The 20,136-nt window shown below is 46.4% G+C and overlaps 1 protein-coding gene across 10 annotated transcripts in view; it reads left to right on the plus strand.

Moving 5' to 3' along the window:
• The window catches only part of MYO5A (myosin VA), a 208,685-nt gene that overhangs the window by 75,224 nt on the left and 113,325 nt on the right, over window positions 1-20,136 (plus strand). For all 10 annotated transcript variants that reach the window (XM_029070243.2, XM_039912918.1, XM_039912917.1 and 7 more), the window contains exons 2-4: window positions 8,310-8,420; window positions 12,316-12,487; window positions 19,944-20,088. In XM_029070243.2, the coding sequence (XP_028926076.1) occupies window positions 8,310-8,420; window positions 12,316-12,487; window positions 19,944-20,088 (428 nt within the window). The remainder of the gene's footprint in view (window positions 1-8,309; window positions 8,421-12,315; window positions 12,488-19,943; window positions 20,089-20,136) is intronic.

Raw genomic sequence — 20,136 nt, forward strand, 5'->3', positions numbered from 1 at the left:
TTCTTCAGCTAGAAGCTAGCTCTTTGCCCTTCCCCTTCCTCCACCTTACTTAGAGAGCCCAGATTCTGATCCTCGGGGGCTGAAGCACCTTGAGAAAGGCTCCACACACTTGGTCTGGAATGCCAGAGACCAGTTCAGGCAAGCCAGACTGGTGCTTTTGCACAGCAACTTGAAGGGCTAAGAAAATGCCCTTGGGACGGGAGGCAGGGGTGGGGTAGCTTGCAACTCTCCTCCTCCTGACTTTCGCCTTTTTCATTTTTCCCTTCTCTTTTTTTCCAAAAATAAGGGGCACTCCTCGGACCCTTCACGCCTCCTTCAGCCCCACTGCACTTATATCCATATCTGTAATTTACATATAATAATGGCTGTCTCCCTCTTAGATTCTAAGCTAATTGTGGGCAGGGAACAAGTCTTCCAACTCTGGTATAGTGTACTCACCCAAGCAGGTAGAACAGTGCTCTGCACCCAGGAGAAGCAGCGTGGCTCAGTGGAAAAGAGCCCAGGATTGGGAGTCGGAGGTCATGGGTTCGAATTCCAGCTCTGCCACGTGGCAGCTGTGTGACCTTGGGCAAGTCACTTCACTTCTCTGTGCCTCAGTTACCTCATTTGGAAAATGGGGGTTAAAACTGTGAGCCCCACATGGGACAACCTAATCACCCTGTATCTACCCCAGCGCTTAGAACAGTGCTCTGCACATAGTAAACGCTTAACAAATACCAACATTATTATTATTAAGTCCTCAATAATTACAGGTGATTGACTGTGGGTAGAAATGCATTTGGAAGAATTGTTCCCAAACTTTTCCCGTTAAGGATTCTGTATGGGAGATTTGGGATCTTCGTCATTAATATCAGTGTGGTTACTGATCTTATCGTCTCAGGGTTGGCAGTGTGTCTGTTTAATGTTCTACTGTAGTCTCCCGAGCGCTTAGTTCCGTGCTCTGCGCAAAGTAAGTGCTCAATAAATAGCACTGAACGAATGAATGAAAGGGTTTTGTGTGGGCTTGACTTCATATAGGAGACTTTAAAGGGATGTTCCGATTTTATTTTTGGCTTAGGTTTAGGAGAACAGATGAATAGTTTCTGGGCAGATGCTATGGAAAATTACGATACTCCAACGAGGGTGCCCGGAAACCTGGAGTAGTCCCAAATTCACAGTCAAGCTGTGCATCTCTATTTTAACATCACAAAATCCAGACTCCTTTCCCAATCCCATTCCTTCCCACCTTCTGTAACATCCTCATCATCATCGATGTCATCTTTCGTATGTGAACGTTCACCGTGTGTGGAGTACTCTAATAGGCATCCGAGAGAAACGCAAAGAAAATATAAATGTGATCACTTCCCTGTAGAAGCCTGCAGTCCAATAGGGCAGATAAGCTGGTAAATTGCTGAAGCAAGTTATTGCCCGAGAGATTTTCTATCAGAAACATTCGGAACATGTTTCCCCTCTCCTCAGAAAACTCCAGGGGTTGCCCATCCACCTCCGCATCAAACAAAAGCTCCTCACCATTGGCTTTAAGGCACTCAATCACCTTGCCCCCTCCTACCTCACCTAGCTACAACAACCCACTTGGTTCCTCTGGTGCTGACCTTCTCAATGTACCTCGATCTCGTCTGTCTCGCTGCCGACCTCTCGGCCACGTCCTGCCTCTGGCCTGGAACGCCTTCCCACCTCATATCAGAGAGATGATTGCCCTCCGCCTGGCTTCAAGCCTTATCGAAGACCCATCTCCTCCAGGAAGCCTTTCCTGACTGAGCCCTCCTATTCTCTTCTCCCACTCCTTTCTGCACCACTCATACTTACTTCTTCATTCATTCCTCCTCTCTCCCTTCCCCACAGCACACATATATATATATCTGTAATGTATTTATTTATCTATCTGTTTATATATATTAATGACTGTCTCCCTGTCTAGACTGTAGGCTCGTTGTGGGCAGGGAATGTGTCTGATGAAGCAGCGTGGCTTAGTGGCAAGAGCACGGACTTGGGAGTCAGAGGTCATGGGTTCTAATGCCGCCTCCGCCACTTGCCAGCTGTGTGACTTTGGGCAAGTGACTTCACTTCTCTGGGCCTCAGTTACCTCATCTGTAAAATGGGGATGAAGACTGTGAGCCCCACGTGGGACCACCTGATTTCCTTGTATCTACCCCAGCGTTTAGAAGTGCTTGGCACATGGTAAGCACTTAACAAATACAATTATAATCATTATTATTATTAGAGAGCCTTCATGAAATTTGTATGCATGTACCTTCCTCCTGGATCCTCGCGAGGGATTTGTTGCAATAGGTGGTGGCGAGGGAGGACGCAGCAAGTGGTAGTAAAAATATTTTTAAAAATGTATGCCTGCACACATCTAACCACTGCAAGTAATTGCAGGCCTATTATAATCCATTAAATTATAAGATCCTGAAGGGAAAGGACTGAATCTCTGGCTTCTGGTGTACTGTCTGAGTGCTTAGTACAGGTCTTTGCCCAAGACAGTCAGAAATACCCTTGATTGACTCTTCCAAACACACGTTATAAAAACTCTTGGGTTGTCTTTCCCATTGCAAATAATTTTACAGTGATTTCTTTTAGTGAAGTCTCATGAGAATTCCTGACTACTGTGAAAGGTCATGAGAGGAGGAGGATTTAAATGGCAGCCAGCCTGTGGAAACATTTTTGAAGCAAGCATTTTTTTTTTTTGGCCACAAAAATGGAAACAAACCAACACTTCCAAATTAGAATTGTTGTAGGGCTAAACAAAAGTTGCTCTGAAAGTGTTGACTTGGGCTGTTGGGTGATAATAAAATCTGGAAGCAACTGCTTTATGTAAAAAGCCTGTGATGTTGCGATGAAGTGCTTTGATACGGTAATCCTTAGCTTTTAAGGTTCTTTTTAATTGTATCTGTTTCAGATCCTCATTAAATAGGATGATGGAGGAGCTAGGTTTTCAAGTCAGTCAGTTTATTTTATGCAACAGCCCCAGGCTTTTATCCATGAATTGTGGCTTCTCTCTCTTGTCCACAGGAGTGGGAAGATCCTGGATATGATTTTAGGTCCCTAGATGAATAGGCAAGTGCTCCCCCTAGAAAACTCTCAAAGAAAACTGACCTTGCTTCAGATTTTCACTTCGTGATCATTCAACAGTAGTAGAATTTGCAGAAAGTGTTGATCGAACTCTGTGTTGATAATGGTGTATAGGGTTTCCTTGATGCTGGCCGACTTGTTTGGCTTAATGTCATTCCATAGCAATCGTTGGATCAGTGGCATTTCTTGAGCACTTTCTGGGTTCAGGGAACTGTACCGAGCTCTTGGGAGAGTACACTATAAGAGAGTACGTAGACAATAATAGTAATTATGGTGTTGGCTAAGTGCTTACTGCGTGCCAAGCACTATTCTAAGCTCTGGGGTGGTAATCAGGTTGTCCCACGTGGGGTCCCACTGTCTTAATCCCCATTTTACAGATGAGGTAGCTGAGGCCCAGAGAAGTGAAATGACTTGCCCCGACAGACAGAGTGGCGGAGTTGGGATTAGAACTCACGTCCTCTGACTCCCAAGCCCGTACTCTTGCCACTAGGCCGTGCTGCTTCTCATAAGGTCCCTTAGCCCTGCAGTGACCTTGGGCAAGTCACTTAACTTCTCTGTGCCTCAGTTACCTCGTCTGTAAAAATGGAGATTAAAAAATGTGAGCCCCACGTGGGGCAGTCTGATTACAGTCTGGGGATTGATTGTGAGCCTCATGTGGGACAACCTGATTACCCTGTATCTCCCCCAGTGCTTAGAACAGTGCTCTGCACATAGTAAGCGCTTAACAAATACCAACATTATTATTATCATTATTACCCTGTATCTCCCCCAGCGCTTAGAACAGTGCTCTGCACATAGTAAGCGCTTAACAAATACCATAATTATTATTATTATGAAGAAGGGGGGGGAAACAGATTGGGTACCTGCTACTCGGACGCACTTAGCCATACTGAAGGGAAATAGAGTTAGGAGCTTGGTGAATGTGTTCCGATTTGCTTAGTCCTATCCAGATCCCAGGGATGCTAATCCTGTCAAAGTCTCTAAATGCAGTTTGGAGGTTTTGCTTTTTCTCCCGACACCTTTTCCTGTATCTCTTGTGCAGCGAAGACCGTGTCTGTTGACCCGGGTGGGGGTCTGAAGCCACACTTAGATTCAGAGAACGTAGGGTTTAGTTTTCTTCAGTCACGAACTCAGGAGTATCCTGGCTAGAATTTTACCAACCGAGGAGAGCGATGAGATGACACGGTGATTCTTGCAATCAGCTCTCTCGTCTTTCTGTCTTTGAGAAGCGGCATGGCCTAGTGGAAATAGCGCGGGGCTGGGATCTAATGCCAGCCTTTCCGTTTGCCTGGAGTGTGACCTTGGGCAAGACGCTGTACTTTTTCCTCATCTGAGAAATGGGGATTAAATGCCCATTCTCCCTCGTACTTAAACTGTGAATCCCATGTGGGCAGGGGCTGTGTCCAACCTGTTTAAAATGGATCAAATGCTTAGAACAGTGCTTGAAGCTATAAGTGCGTAACGAATTCTTTTTTAAGGAAGTTTGTGGATTTTGGTAATGTTTCTGAAGGCTTCTGGCATTAGAGTAGAGGAAAGTCTGTGTAGGTATCTAAGTACTGTGGATGTTTTCCGTGTGTGTGTATTTTTATCTATAAATCTACCATTTTATCAATTTAATTAATGTTGGTATTTGTTAGGCGCTTACTATGTGCAGAGCACTGTTCTAAGCGCTGGGGTAGATGCAGGGTAATCAGGTTGTCCCACGTGAGGCTCACGGTCTTAATCCCCATTTTACAGATGAGGGAACCGAGGCACAGAAAAGTCAAGTGACTTGCCCACAGTCCCACAGCTGACAAGTGGCAGAGCCGGGATTCAAACCCATGACCTCTGACTCCCAAGCCTGGGCTCTCTCCACTGAGCCACACTAATTTATCAGGTGCTTACTGTGTGCAGAGCACTCCACAAAACATTTGGGAGAGTACAGTTGGCTCAGGGGAAAGAGCTCGAATTTGGGAGTCAGAGGTCATGGGTTCTAATCCCACCCTCCTCTGAGGGTGAGGTGAGTATCAAATGCTTAAAGGGCACAAATCCAAGTGCAAGGATGATGCCAAAGGGAGAAAGAATAGGAAAAATGTGGGTTTAGGAAAGGCCTTTTGAAGAAGACATGCCTTTAATAAAGTTTCTAAGGCGGGGAGAATGGCAGACTGCGTGTTTTTCGTATACATTTTATGTATAAATTGGATGAACTGATCTCTTGAGAACCTCCGTAATCCTGTTATTTAGAGAAGTTTCTTTTTTGAGGCATCCTATTTTATGAGCGAATTGTGTGGTTGTCAGCTGTTTATAAAATAGTATTCTTTCCCCTCGTTTGTAGTTGGACAGAAGTATTAAGATCAAAGTATTTTGAAAGTGTGTGTACCTTGCATCCTATCAGAGTTGCCTAATTCACCGTTCTAAGTGCAGATATTTAGAAGCAGCGCGGCTCAGCGGAAAGAGCACGGGTTTGGGAGCCAGAGGTCATGGTTCAAATCCCCGCTCAGCCGCTTGTCAGCTGTGTGACCTTAGGCAAGTCACTTCACTTCTCTGCACCTCAGTTACCTCATCTGTAAAATGGGGATTAAGACTGTGAGCCCCATGTGGGACAACCTGATCATCTTGTATCCTCTCCAGCGCTTAGAACAGTGCTTTGCATATAGTAAGCGCTTAACAAGTGCCATCATTATTATTATTAGAGCAAGTAGGCCCCATGTGTCATCCGTGAGGAGGAGTTTACATAGCCAGAGGTTGAAATAGTTTCCGTTAATATAAATAAGTTGGAGCGAAGAGAAGTGTGCTAATTGGACCAGGTTAGAGACCCTCTCTGGGGAATTTCTTAGAAGAAAAGCAGCTTTTACAAAAATTGTTTTTTTATTTGAAGGCTGTTTTCCCAGAAAGCTTATTCTTTATACATCTTATCAAAATTGGAGCCTTTCAGAATTTTTCTAGCCCGAATATTTCAAGTCTTCTTTCTGGTGAGGAAGGCTTGCCTGGCAAACATATTTTTAAAGGACCTTATTTCTAAAAAAAAATTACACTTTGGGTCCAGTTCTGCATGCCATTAGGTGCCCATCTGATGTGAGTGATGATCGAGCTAGGCAGACATAAACCAATTTACATAACGATAAGATGTAGAAAGAATAAGCTTTTTGGGAAAACAACCTTCACATAAATATGCTCCATTCTACTTCATTCATTCAGTTGTATTTATTGAGCACTTACCGTGTGCAGAGCACTGTACTAAGCACTTGGAAAGTACAATTCGGCAACCAATAGAGACAATCCCTACCCAACGATGGACGCGCAGTCTAGAAGTGGGGAGACAGACGACAAAACAAGTAGACAGGCATCAATAGAACCAAAATAAATAGAATTATGCATATGTACACATTACTAATACACTAAGTAGAATAATAAATACGTACATATATACGTAAATGCTGTGGGGCGGGGAGAGGGAAGGAATTGGGATGATGGGGAGGAGGAGCAGAGGACAAGGGGGGCTCAGTCTGGGAAGGCCTCCTGGAGGAGGTGAGCGCTCAGGAGGACTTTGAAGGGGGGAAGAGAGCTAGTTTGGCAGATGCGAGGAGGGAGGGCATTCCAGGACAGCAGTAGGACGTGGGCCAGGGGTCGAAGGTGAGGACGAGGCACAGTGAGGAGGTTAGCACTTCCCTCCAAGCCTTTCCAGAAGCATTGCCTTCAGCGTGCCTCGTGGGCAGCATTTCGGATTTTCCCATTCCCACCCCAGGCTCTCTTTCCAGAAATCGGTGGTATTTACTGAGCACTTACTCTTTGCAAAGAGCACTGTATTAAGGGCCGGAGAGTACAGAACAACAGAGTTGGTTGACTCGTTCCCTATGTCTGCCTGTGTTAGAATGGATGACCTCAGGGCACCTCCCCGCCCAGAGTTCAGCCAGGTTGGCACTCCCGACGGGGTTTTGTGATCCAGAAGTGCCACCCATTTTCACCTGGCCTTGGGAGAGGATACAGTGGCTTGAGAGCAAAAGGAGTTGTCAGCAGTCCGCGCGGAGAAACAGTTAAAGTTCGGCTGAGCTTAACTTCCTTCTGCAGTGTTAATGGAACATCGTTGCATTATGCTCTATACCCAGCAAGATGCAGAGGATGTCACGTAATTTCCAGTGCTCAGGATTCCCACAGTGTCGTCAGTAGCCGCCTGTATCAACCAGAGCCAATTAAGTGCGGTTAAGAAACATGTTGCTTCCGTGAACATTTTCAGTCGGCCATCCCATTTGCCTCCTGCTACCCGGCTCAGTCCGTATTAAGGTTACTCTTCCTTTGATCAGTTAAAAGATTTTTTTCCCCATCCTTGTAGGAAATTGCTTTCAGTCCACACTCTTTCGTTGATATCTTAGACTAATATGGACATTATTGCTTTGCCGATGATGGTGGTATTTGTTAAGCGCTTACTCTGTGCCAAGCACCGTTCCAAGTGCTGGGGTAGGTACAAGGTAAGCAGGTCATCCCACGTAGGACTCACAGTCTTCATCCCCATTTTACAGATGAGGTAACAGGCACAGAGATGTTAAGTGACTTGCCCAAAGTCACGCAGCTGACAAGTGGTGGAGCCGGGATTAGAACCCACGACCTGTGACTCCCAAGCCCGGGCTCTATCCACTGAGCCACGCTGCTTCTGACCCACTGCTTTGCTTTGATCTTGCTGACAGAGCCGTCGTCAATAGAGGGTGGTCTGTGGGTTCCTTTATAGCTAACCAAACATTTCGAGTGCTTTGAAGTTTTGAAAGGATTTGCCATGTAAAAGAATCAATTACGTTACAGTGGTGTCCGAGAAAAGTTAGAGTGGTTGGCTACTATAATTAGGAAGTCTGAGACGAACTGTGGACAAGAATCCTGAAAAATGGAAAATTAATCCTTTGAAAACTCCCTCAGTGTAGAGTTTGGCATTAAAGCGCAAATGGATTGAAATTTGGCTTGAAAATAAGTAATAGCTGAAAATAAAGCACGCGTTTTAACTGATTTTTTGGAGCTGTGTCTGGAGTCTCTGGCGGTTTTTTATTAAGTAGATTAAGAGAACGATCGTGTTCTCAGTGAATGTATTTAGGTTTATAAACATTGCTCTTTCTTGAGAACTATATTGTGGCCAAATGTTTGGAACTTATAATGCTTTTTTCTTTTGTCCTAACTCTTCAGAAATTAAAGTTGCCATTTATGATGCTGTTTTGAGAGCCAATTATAAATCCAGGTGAAGAAATCGATTTACCGAATTGTTTTTCGTTTTGCAGTTTGCCAGGGTTTGGATCCCTGACCCTGAGGAAGTTTGGAAGTCAGCAGAGCTCCTCAAAGATTACAAACCAGGAGACAAGGTGCTCCAGCTTCACCTTGAGGAAGGCAAGGTAAGGAAGATCAACCTTTGTGGTGACTGGGACAAAATGGAGGCGGTTCTGGGATTGTTCCTTATTGCTCATGCGACTGAAGGGGAGTGTTCAGCCCTTGTTTCAGAGATCAGCTTTGGGCTATTTGGCCCCCGAAAAGCTACTATTCCTGAAGTCTCCCCGGATTTCTGAGCAGGGTGCCAAACATCCGCTCTGTTGGAGATGGATAGCAGAGTGGGAAGAAGAGGACGGTGAAACAGTTTCTGAAAACCAATGAAATCTGGAAACGGGAGCTGGTTTCATGGGTCCCATCATTATTGGGCACCATTTTAATTAAAATGTAATTTTTATGAGCCTCTTCTTCCACGCCCCGCCACATTTTGTTTGTCTCAGTGTGGCGGAGACACCCGAGTGTTGGGAAGAAACACCTCATTTGTTTTGAGGATTGCTGTGGATATTATTAGAGGACTGGCAGTGTATTTGGTGCTCAAGGGAGTGGTTCAGCAGCATGGCATATGGCCGAGGGTGGATAGGCTTTGTCGTTTTGGTATTAAAATGGTCTGTGTTGGGGGAGAAGGTGACATCTCGAAAGTGCATTTCTTTTGAATCTTTTTTTTAAAGAAACCTTAAGAGGCGTGATGCAATCAAGCAGCTTCAGTTACTTGGCAATTCCCTGGCCAGCACCGATCTGTAAAAGGTGCGATTGAATCCCAGTCCAGTCAGCCCTCTCGAATAGCTTTTAAAAAATCTCTTCATTCCCTTAATAAGAAGTGTCTTTAGCGTCTGCCTGCACTGTGTTCATTAATAACGTGTGCCTGAAAACTGTTTTTCTTCAGAAAGGGCAGTGACCGCTCCCTGCTGCTTGTTTATCATAGGAGTCACACTCCTCTCTTCTTCATCTCTATCAGCACCAAGTGTTAATTGAGGCTCTTTTTCCTCTCAAGGCTGCTCCGCTCCCTTCTTTCCACTGGAGATGTTGCCTACTCCAGGGGAAGGGATGAGATCGTTACCCTCAGAGGGTTAGCATTTGGAAGAGGATAAGCCAGGGGACTGTTGGAAACGCTTAAGCCACTGAGATGCAGCAGATAGTCTCCCAGCAGAAGTTCGTTATCGTTCCCATCTGAATTACGTTTCCAGCCCCAGTCCCACCCTATTGCAGTGAGTCTAAACTCACACGAGGTGCCGGGGAGTTACCTTGGTTAACCTGGCTACCCCAGGACCCTGTTCTGCCGCTTCTGGGTTGGCACTCCGGGTGCCTCCGTTCTCTACGGGAGGAGGAACTAAATGGGGATGGTCAGCCAGGTGGCCTCCGGGAAACCCTACATTTCTAGCCCCTGATTCGGTTCATCCAGTCGCATTAAACCCCTTGATGCACCAGCCACCACTGAGAGTCACACAACACAAGGAGAAAGCCAAAAGTAAACAGCTACTCATCCTGAGCACTTAAATCCGAAATCTGGGAAGTGTGTATCGCCATGATCGCGGCCTATAGGTTAAGCCCCCACTGTGTGGAGAGGACCACGCTGGCTTGCTGAGCAAGTTCCATAAATACTTTGACGTAGGCAGTCCCTTGAAGGCGCTCTCGTTCTAGTGGCCATAAAAAGTAGGAAAACGTTCAACCGATTTGATCCAATTTTCAGCAAGGAGATATCCGCACGGGATTCTCTCTTCCATCCCGGCCACCCCAGAAACTCTGGGTTTATTAGTCATTTTTCTATAAATATTCTAAGGCTCCGTTTAGAATGCCAAGACAGGCCTCAGACATCCATCCCCCTTCCTTTCTCCCCCTTCTCACCTTTTCCCTTCCCGCAAGGTAGCTTCTCGGAAGACCTTAATCTGCGGCAGCTTTGACCTCACTCTTGGGATTCCTGGTCGCTCAGAAGCTCAAGGACTCTCAAGGCCTAACCCAGACTCCGAGAGCCCACCATTCACCCTTTTTAACAATACACATCACCACCCACCGGGCAGCGTTGAATCCTATTAATAATGTTAGTATTTGTTAAGCGCTTACTATGTGTAGAGCACTGTTCTAAGCTCTGGGGTGGATACAGGGGAATGAGGTTGTCCCACGTGAGGCTCCCAGTCTTCATCCCCATTTTACAGATGAGGGAACTGAGGCACAGAGAAGTGAAATGACTTGCCCACAGTCACACAGCTGACAAGGGGCAGAGTCGGGATTGTATTATATTGTATATCTATTATATTGTGTTGCCGGGAGAGACCAGAGTTCCCTTGGGTCTTCCTGCAACTTCCAGAAAGACTGAGTTGCGAGGGTGGAATCATTTCAGGATATGTAGTTTTTCAGTTCCCACTTATTTCAAAAATTTCCCCTTTGCCCTTCAAATTCAGGAGAGATGAGTTTTGAGGCACGGCGACTTGGCGATGGGTGTTTTGGCTTTTTTAAATAGCATTGAAATTTTTCAGTCCTTGTAAGTCTCTTCAAATTGTCGCATTTTAAAGGTTTTCCACAAAGTTTGGGAGAAGTTTCGAAGAACCGAGAGGTCAACGGTATCGCCACAAAGTCCTTCTGAGGATGGCCCTCATCTCCATTGGCATAAATATTAAAGGAAGGGCATTGGCTATGCCAGTCTTGTAAGCAGGTAGAGCAGCCTTACCGAGCCGCGCCGTTGTTAATCAGCCTCGCTCCCTCTCCTCTTCCCCTTCCCCTATGGAGATAAAATGCTATTAAACGGAATAAAATAAACAGTCTTGTCTGGCATTAATCATTTCCAATTCCAGTGGTTTTTATTGAGTGCTTACTGAGTGCAAAGCAATGTAATAAACTTGGGAGAGTACGGTGCAACAGAAAGAGCATGGCCTAGTGGATAGAGCGTGGGCTTGGGAGTCAGAAGGTCATGGATTTTAATCCCGGCTCTCCTGCCTGTCTGCTGTGTGGCCCTGGCCAAGTCACTTAACTTCTCTGTGCCTCAGTTCCCTCATCTGTAAAATGGAGATTAATAATAATGTTGGTATTTATTAAGCGCTTACTATGTGCAGAGCACTGTTCTAAGCGCTGGGATATACAGGGTAATCAGGTTGTCCCACATGAGGCTCACAGTCTTCATCCCCATTTTACAGAGGAGGTAACTGAGGCCCAGAGAAGTGAAGTGACTTGCCCACAGTCACACAGCTGACAAGTGGCAGAGCCGGGATTCGAACTCATGACCTCTGACTCCCAAGCCCGTGCTCTTTCCACTGAGCCACGCTGCTTCTCTTGAGACTGTGAGTCCTGTGTGGGCCAGGGACTGCATCCAACCCATTTATCTTGTATCTACCCCAGCGCTTAGGGCAGTGCCTGGCACTTTGTGAGTGCTAAAAAATACCATAATTATTATGATTATTACTATGTTATTATTAACAGAGTTGGTAGTCACGTTCCTGGCCCACAGCGAGCTTTCCATCAAGCGGGAGAGACTGACGTTAAGTAATTGTAATTTACTTATAAGTAAATAATTTATAGAGCCCAATCCTGGCTCTGCCATTTGTCTGCTTTGTTAGACCTTGGGCAAGTCACTTCACTTCTGAGCCTCTCTTGGGTCTTCCCGCAACTTCCAGAAAGACTGAGTTGTGAGGGTGGAATCATTTTAAGATTTGCAGTTTTTCAGTTCCCACTTATTTCAAAAATTTCCCCTTTGCCCTTCAAATTCAGGAGAGATGAGTTTTGAGGCACGATGACTTGGCGATGGGGGTCATCCGCAAAAAGGGGGTTAAGACTGAGCCCCACGTGGGTCAAGGACTGTATCCACCCTGGTTAACTTGTTCTCTCGGGAGCTTAACACAGTCCCTTGCGCGTAGCGAGTGCTTAACAAATGCCGCGGCAGAGAAACCGATCGAAACGAGCAAACAGATACCGAGGGCGTGATTTGTTTTCAGTGGATTCGTTGTCTCTGCAAATGTCGTGTTTCCCAATTTCCAGGACTTGGAATATCGTCTGGATCCAAAGACGAAGGAGCTACCACATTTACGAAACCCTGATATCCTGGTGGGGGAGAATGACCTCACGGCTCTTAGCTATCTCCATGAGCCGGCGGTGCTTCACAATCTCCGAGTGCGCTTTATTGACTCCAAACTCATTTACACTTATTGTGGTAAGTCCGCACCCCTCCGCACGGGTTGGCTCGAGATCTTATCCTTACCCCGGCCGGCCCAACGGAAGCTGAGGAGAGCACTGAACGTGGGTGGAAGCGGGCGGGAGAGAGGGATTCTCTGTGAAAATGAAAACTCGCGAGAAGAGCCTGGCCTAGGGGAAAGAGCCCAGGTCTGGAAGTCAGAGGACCTGGGTTCTAATCCCAGTTGTGCTGGTGACGGTGGGAAAAAAAGAACGTTGGTATTTGCTAAGCGCTTACTATGTGCAGAGCACTGTTCTAAGTGCTGGGGTAGATACAGGGTCATCAGGTTGTCCCACGTGAGGCTCACAGTCTTAATCCCCAATTTACAGTTGAGGGAACCGAGGCACAGAGAAGTGAAGTGCCCACAGTCACACAGCTGACAAGTGGCAGAGGCAGGATTCGAACTCATGACCTCTGACTCCCAAGCCCGGGCTCTTTCCACTAAGCCACGCTGCTTCTCTACTACTTAACCTCTAACTACTTAACTTGTATCTACCCCAGTGCTTAGAATAGTACTTGGCACATAGTGCTTCGTGGCTCAGTGGAAAGAGAACGGGCTTTGGAGTCAGAGGTCATGGGTTCGAACCCCTGCTCTGCCACTTGTCAGCTGTGTGACTGTGGGCAAGTCACTTAACTTCTCTGGGCCTCAGTTAGTTACCTCATCTGGAAAATGGGGATGAAGACTGTGAGCCCCACGTGGGACAACCTGATTCCCTTGTGTCTACCCCAGCGCTTAGAACAGTGCTCTGCACATAGTAAGCGCTTAACAAATACCAACATTATTATTAAGTGCCATTATTATTATTACTACTATTATTAAGTATAAATAATCTTAGCAATAATATTATTGCTTGAGTTTCCTCATATGTAAAATGGGATTAAATACCTGTCCTTCCTTCCCCTTCGACTGTGAGCCCCATGCGGGACGGGGACCGTGTAGAGGCGCTGGGAGTAATGCGTGGCTTAGCGGAAACAGGCCGGGATTGGGAGTCAGAGGTCATGAGTTCTAATTCTGGCTCCGCCACTTATCAGCTGTGTGACTGTGGGCAAGTCACTTCACTTCTCTGTGCCTCAGTTACCTCATCTGTAAAATGAGGATGAAGACTTTGAGCCCCACGTGGGACAACCTGATTACCTCGTATCTACCCCGGCGCTTAACGTACAGTAAGTGCTTAACAAATACCATCGTTATTATTATTATTTATTAAGTGCCTACTGTGTGGGGAGCACTGTGCCAAGCCCTGGGAAAGAGTGGAAATTAGACATGGACCCTGAGGCTGCGGGAGGACTGGAAGCAGACACTGTGGGAGCAGGGAAACACTTGAAACATTTAAGCAGCCTAAGGGACAAGGGCAAATGTAATAATAATGTTGGTATTTGTTAAGCGCTTACTATGTGCCGAGCACTGTTCTAAGCGCTGGGGTAGATACAGGGGAATCAGGTTGTCCCATGTGAGGCTCACAGTTAATCCCCATTTTACAGATGAGATAACAGGCACAGAGAAGTTCATTCATTCATTCATTCAATAGTATCTATTGAGCGCTTACTATGTGCAGAGCACTGTACTAAGCGCTTGGAATGTACAAATCAGCAACAGATAAAGACAGTCCCCACCCATTGACGGGCTTACAGTCTAATCGGGGGAGACAGACAAAAACAATAGCAATAAATAATAATAATAATAATAATAATAATAATAATAATGTTGGTATTTGTTAAGCGCTTACTATGTGCCGAGCACTGTTCTAAGCACTGGGGTAGACACAGGGGAATCAGGTTGTCCCACGTGGGGCTCACAGTCTTCATCCCCATTTTACAGATGAGGTAACTGAGGCACCGAGAAGTTAAGTGACTTGCCCAAAGTCACACAGCTGATAAGTGGCAGAGCTAGGATTCGAACCCATGACCTCTGACTCCAAAGCCCGTGCTCTTTCCACTGAGCCACATTGCTTCTCTAGAATCAAGGGGATGTACATCTCATCAACCAAATAAATAGGGTAATAAAAATAGATACAATTGAAGTGACTTGCCCGCAGTCACACAGCTGACAAATGGCAGAGCCAGGATTCAAACCCATGACCCCCGACTCCCCAGCCCGGGCTCTTTCCACCGAGCCACGCCGCTACGCAACGCCTAAAATCAAAGCAGAAGTCAGTTGGGAGCTGCGGCTAGAGGAACAGCATTTTTTCTGAGGATTGAGTTCCGAGCAATGGCTACCACAGCCCCTCGCTTCCCAGGGGGTATACGAGGCCTCATGCCGCAGGATGGGATGGGGCCGTCTCAGCGGAGCAGAGGGGAGCGGGTGCCGGCCCCGGGTGATGGGGAGGGAGGGCGGTTCGTCCGGCTGCGGGTGGGGCGGGGGCGGCAAGAGTGAATAGGGAGATGGGGCTGGAGGTGGTTGTGTGTTTTGTTGAGCTGCAGAGGTGAAGAGGGGCCAAAAAGGCCCAGCAGTGGCCGTTATACCCGTCCCGGTGCACACAGAAGATGGCGGGGGGGTAGGCGGAGAGTTCCACAGCTGCCGTGGACCTGCCCGACCACATTTCACTCAGCTGTGTTGGAAGGGAGGAATCAGATCTGACTTCATGGGATCGACCCCAACACCTAGTACGGTGTTCGGCCTGTAGTAAATGCTTATTATCATCCTTACGCTCAGCGATATTAGGCAATCTTAACAGCTGCAAGCCAAGATCAGAATATTTTTCCAGCTGACCAGGGTAAGGAATCCGGTTTTTTGTTGGGGTTGGAGTGCGGAGGGGTGGGGTCAGAAGGTGTTAATGAACAGATCCGGAAACAGATGCAGCGTCAACAGGAATACGTTTTGGAGTCGGCAGTTTGCTTCTCCCCATGTCCCGCAACCACTTATCCCACCTCCCTAAAATGAATCTCAATCCCAAAGCCCCTAAACTTATTATGGAAGTCTTCATTTGCCGTGCCCTGAACGGTCTTTCACCTGATCTCTAAGTCCTTTTCCTACTGGGCATCGTGACCCCAGAACTTCAAGTGATCCATTTCTCTCGTCAGATTTGGCAAGGAAAACCTTTGCCCTGGCCACCCACCCTCTCAGTGTCCTGATGGGATGTTGGTGGTCCATCTTGGTTTTTTTAAAGCATCCTCATCTCAATCCTGATGTGCAGGCTACGCACCTGGGCATTCCCTCCCAGTTTTGCTCTTTCTGCCTTTATTTGCGATTATTATGATTACAGTAATAATATTACTTGATAAACGCCCATTATGTGCCAGGCACTGTTCTAACCGCCGGGATGGATACAAGCAAATCGGGTTGGATACAGTCCCCATTCCTCAAGGGGCTTACAGTTTTAATCCCCATTTTAAAGATGAGGTAAATGAGGCACAGAGAAGTTAAGTGATTTGCCCAAAGTCAAACAGCAGTCAAGTGGCAGAGCCAGGATTAGAACCCAGGTTCTCCTACTCCCTGGCCCGTACTCAGGGATGACTTTGCTAATCTGGTGCTCTGAACCCTCCAGTATTCAATAGTTATGTTTCACAGGATGGTGAACAGATTTTCTCTTGCATTTAAGTTAACTCGTATTCAATAAGGAAATATTTAGTGCTGAGGGAGAATTATGAATTCCTCTAGACTGGAAGCTGCTGGTGGGCAGAGTACGTTTACCAAATCTGTACTTTCCCCAGCTCATAGTATAGTGCACTGCACCTAATAAGCAATCAATATGATTGATTGAGGGATCAAAATTATTTTTCATAGGAGTCCAAGATAAATAGCCAGCTCTGTGGTTCTCTTAACTGTGGGGAAAACCTCTCCAGAAAGATACAGCAGTACAGATTTTTGAAACTTAAATTTTGGGCTACAGTGCCTAAACGGTGCCATTTTTTATGCAGTGTTTTAGTGGAGAGTGATCAAGAAAAGCACAGGGATGAATATTTTCCCTTGAACAAAGTCCCTGTTACTGTAACCCCAGCTTCTCTCAGCTTCCCAGAATCAACCCTCTGCTGTGCTAGTCCCCTCCCCTAGGAATTCACCTCCTCTTGTACAGCCTGGCTGTTCCCCATCCCCCTTTACCCGCCCCCCCCAGCCCCACCCTTTTATTCCCCTTACATGGCTTGGTTATGCTCCTCAGCTAGCCCAAATTTTCCTCTTCAAGAAATGGTCAGTGAGAATTTAGCATATCAACTCTAGAATGAAGGTTAATGAGGTAAGTGGATAATGAAAAATTAAGGACCTTTGGCCAAGCGGGAGGACTTGTGTGGAGTTGAAGATGTGTGAAGCTGGGAATGTGAGAAGAAGCTAGCTTTAGGAATGGGCAGAGCGGGAGAATCTAGTGCTTCTTGCTCACCGACTAATTATGTGCCAGTGGGATCCATTTATTGGAAGGGAGATCACAAAAGCACAACTTATTTGTGATAAGCACAACTTGATTATAGAATCAAGCACAACTTGATTCTATTTATTTGCTATTGTCTTAATGAGATGTTCATCCCCTTGAGTCTATTTATTGCTGTTGTTCTTGTCTGTCTCCCCCGATTAGACTGTAGGCCCATCATAGGGCAGGGACTGTCTCTATCTGTTACCGATTTGTACATTCCAAGCGCTTAGTACAGTGCTCTGCACATAGCGTTCAATAAATACTGTTGAATGAATGAGCTTATTTTAGAAGCTTGAACCTTACATGGTTTGTAAGAGGTGAAGGATATTTTATCCCCGTAGCTCCCTCGTTTCTATGAAAAGTTGGGGTTTCTTTGGTTCCTGCATTTTGAAGTTGTGATGGTGTCCCAAGCTTGGGATGTGGAACCTTTACCTTAGGAATCCTCAAAATACTTTCTGCGCTGAGAAAATATTGTTATTCCTACCAGTAAAGCTACCTCTGTGACTCTAAGGGTAGGTTTTTCATTATCTCTTCATATTTCGGTTGCCAAGAAAGGAGAAAGCAGAGGCAGGAACTGGCACTCCGGTTTTACCAGTGCCGTGTTTCTTCAAAGTGACTTCCGCCTCGCTTTACATCTGTGAGTCATACACGTAAAGACTTGGCCGACGAAAGAATTCCCCGGCCATAAAGATGAGTGAAATAATCTTGCACCATATGCCTGTAAAACCTTGCAGCTATTGAGCAGGATGGTGCTCTTTAATATATTAATATGGGGAGAGATGGCTTTGGTTTATCTTTAAGATTTAGATGATGTAAACTCCGGTGGAGTGACTCAGTTCGCTGAAGCCAACTGCCATTTCAGGCCTCCGTCAGAAAGTTGTTTGACTTTCCCTTGAAAGCTCTTCCAACGTTATTATGTACCATTCATAATATTTTCACCCACCTAGTCTCTCCATGATGCAGTTAGTCTGACCGTGGGAATGTCCATTATTTTCTGCGCCGGAAAATGCCGGAAAGGCCTTTCATTCATCAGGCCTTTATTAATCTATTGTTTCTGTAAATTGTTACGGGAAAACCTATTCCCCAGGGGTCGAGAGCTCCGCGGTTGGCCTGAGAATAAGCTTTACTGCTACGTTTCCCTCCCACCCCCTTACTTTGGAAGCATGCCAGAGGGGCAAAGGAGCATGCCAAAGCGTGCTCCACCGGCCAACCCAGCCAGCGGACTTGATGTGGCGTTTCCCCGCCCCTGTATTTAGGTTGCTCTCTGAAGGGACCGCCTCAACCTGTCCAGTAACAGGGTAGAAGACTCAATACAGGTTAGACAGTTCTGCTATTTATAGCCTAAAAGGTGGTCGGTAGCCCCCACCTTGTTGTCCTTTGTCTTCTTTGCGAGACCCCTGCTGCCCACCTGGTCTCAACTAGAAGCTCGCGAGCATTCTTTCTTCCACACCTCCTAACTGGGCAACTTCTCTTCTTCGGATAATCGATATCTTTTCCGCAACAGCTGCTTTTCTGCCCATTTGGCACACCTGCCCTTTCATCTTACATCCGACCTTCTCGTTACATCTCAGCTGCATTCCTGGCTTTTTGTCTTGCCCCTTCTTTACAATCCGGCCTGCCCGTCTTATATTCTGTAGCCCTACTGGGGTCTCACAGGACCTGAGGTTCCCCCTTCCCCACTTTTTGGTCGAGGTCAAGTTGCCTCCGGTAACAGTTAAAACCAGTGCGGTCACCTCTTCGTTTAGAATGATGAATGATCCAAAACCTTGCTTCCCCTCTCTTTTAATCGGTCGTTCGTAAGGCGGGGAATGTGAAAGGGAGAAAGCAAGCTTCCAGTTCATCGCGTTGGTTACTTCTCTCGAATAATAATAATAATGTTGGTATTTGTTAAGCGCTTACTATGTGCCAAGCACTGTTCTAAGCGCTGGGGTAGACACAGGGGAATCAGGTTGTCCCACGTGGGGCTCACAGTCTTCATCCTCATTTTACAGATGAGGTAACTGAGGCACCGAGAAGTTAAGTGACTTGCCCAAAGTCACACAGCTGACAAGTGGCGGAGCAGGGGTTCGAACCCATGACCTCTGACTCCAAAGCCCGTGCTCTTTCCACTGAGCCATGCTCGAAGCAGCATGGCGTAGTGGATAGACCTCAGGCCTGGGAGTTAGAAGGTCATTCATTCATTCGATCGTTTGGGTTCTGATCCCGGTTCTGCCACTTGTATGCTGTGTGGCCTTGGGCGAGTCACTGCTCTGTGCCTCAGTTTCCTCATCTGTAAAATGAGGATTGAGACCCTGAGCCCCACGTGGAAGGGGACTGTGTCCAACCCGATTTGCTTGCATCCATCCCAGCACTTAGTACTGTGCCTGCCACATAGTAAATGCTTAATAAATACTATTATTATAATTAGAGATTAAAGCCAGGACTAATCTCAGTGTCTGGGCTTATCCACCTTAAGCAGATTCCTCTCCCTTCACTCTCCAACATGAGAGCGTCAGCCCTTGTAGATCCTGGGAATAAAGAGACTATGTGTTCGGTTCCATCCTGGAGTGAGCCTTAGCATTAAACCCCCTACCCTTTTCTTTGTCCACTTGGACCGGACCTGCATAAACTCAGTGCACCCCAAAAGGGATGTGTGTTGGGGGTTTCGGGCAGGAGATTTGGACTGGGGAAGGGGGAGGGAAGAAGCCAAAGGGCAGAAATGTGGTAAGGGATAGTGTGAGCTGGAGGAGATGGATCACACCGAGCTCCCTTTTGCTTCTGGTTCTGTAGTTCGTAGGCCTGACGCTGTTTGAAATGTAACTGCCTCATCCTCACAGTGGTGAATTGACTTTAGTTTTTGCACTAGGAAGCAGTAGAAGGTTGGCTAGGGGTACGATGCTTCAGGTAGCTACCGAGGTCGATCCAAGTGTCCTGGAGAAATCGGATACAGCCTAGGTGTGAATGGATGAATGGAGGTCAAAGCAGTCTCGGTTAAAACGTGGGGTTATTTATTTAGAGCCATTCCCTTTCACATTTGATAAATGTTTCTCATGCCTATAATCGCTTCCTGCGTAGCACATGCTGACTAATGCATTCTGTCATTTTCTTTTTAGGTATTGTCTTAGTAGCTATAAACCCCTACGAACAGCTCCCCATCTATGGCGAAGATATCATTAATGCATACAGTGGTCAGAATATGGGAGATATGGATCCCCACATATTTGCCGTGGCAGAAGAGGCCTACAAACAAATGGCCAGGTTGGTGGACGAGGAATTTGTCATCGGTGTGTGGTTTTTTTCATCAGC

The sequence above is a fragment of the Ornithorhynchus anatinus genome, chromosome 8 (assembly GCF_004115215.2).
Source record: "Ornithorhynchus anatinus isolate Pmale09 chromosome 8, mOrnAna1.pri.v4, whole genome shotgun sequence".
Classification (NCBI taxonomy): domain Eukaryota; kingdom Metazoa; phylum Chordata; class Mammalia; order Monotremata; family Ornithorhynchidae; genus Ornithorhynchus; species Ornithorhynchus anatinus.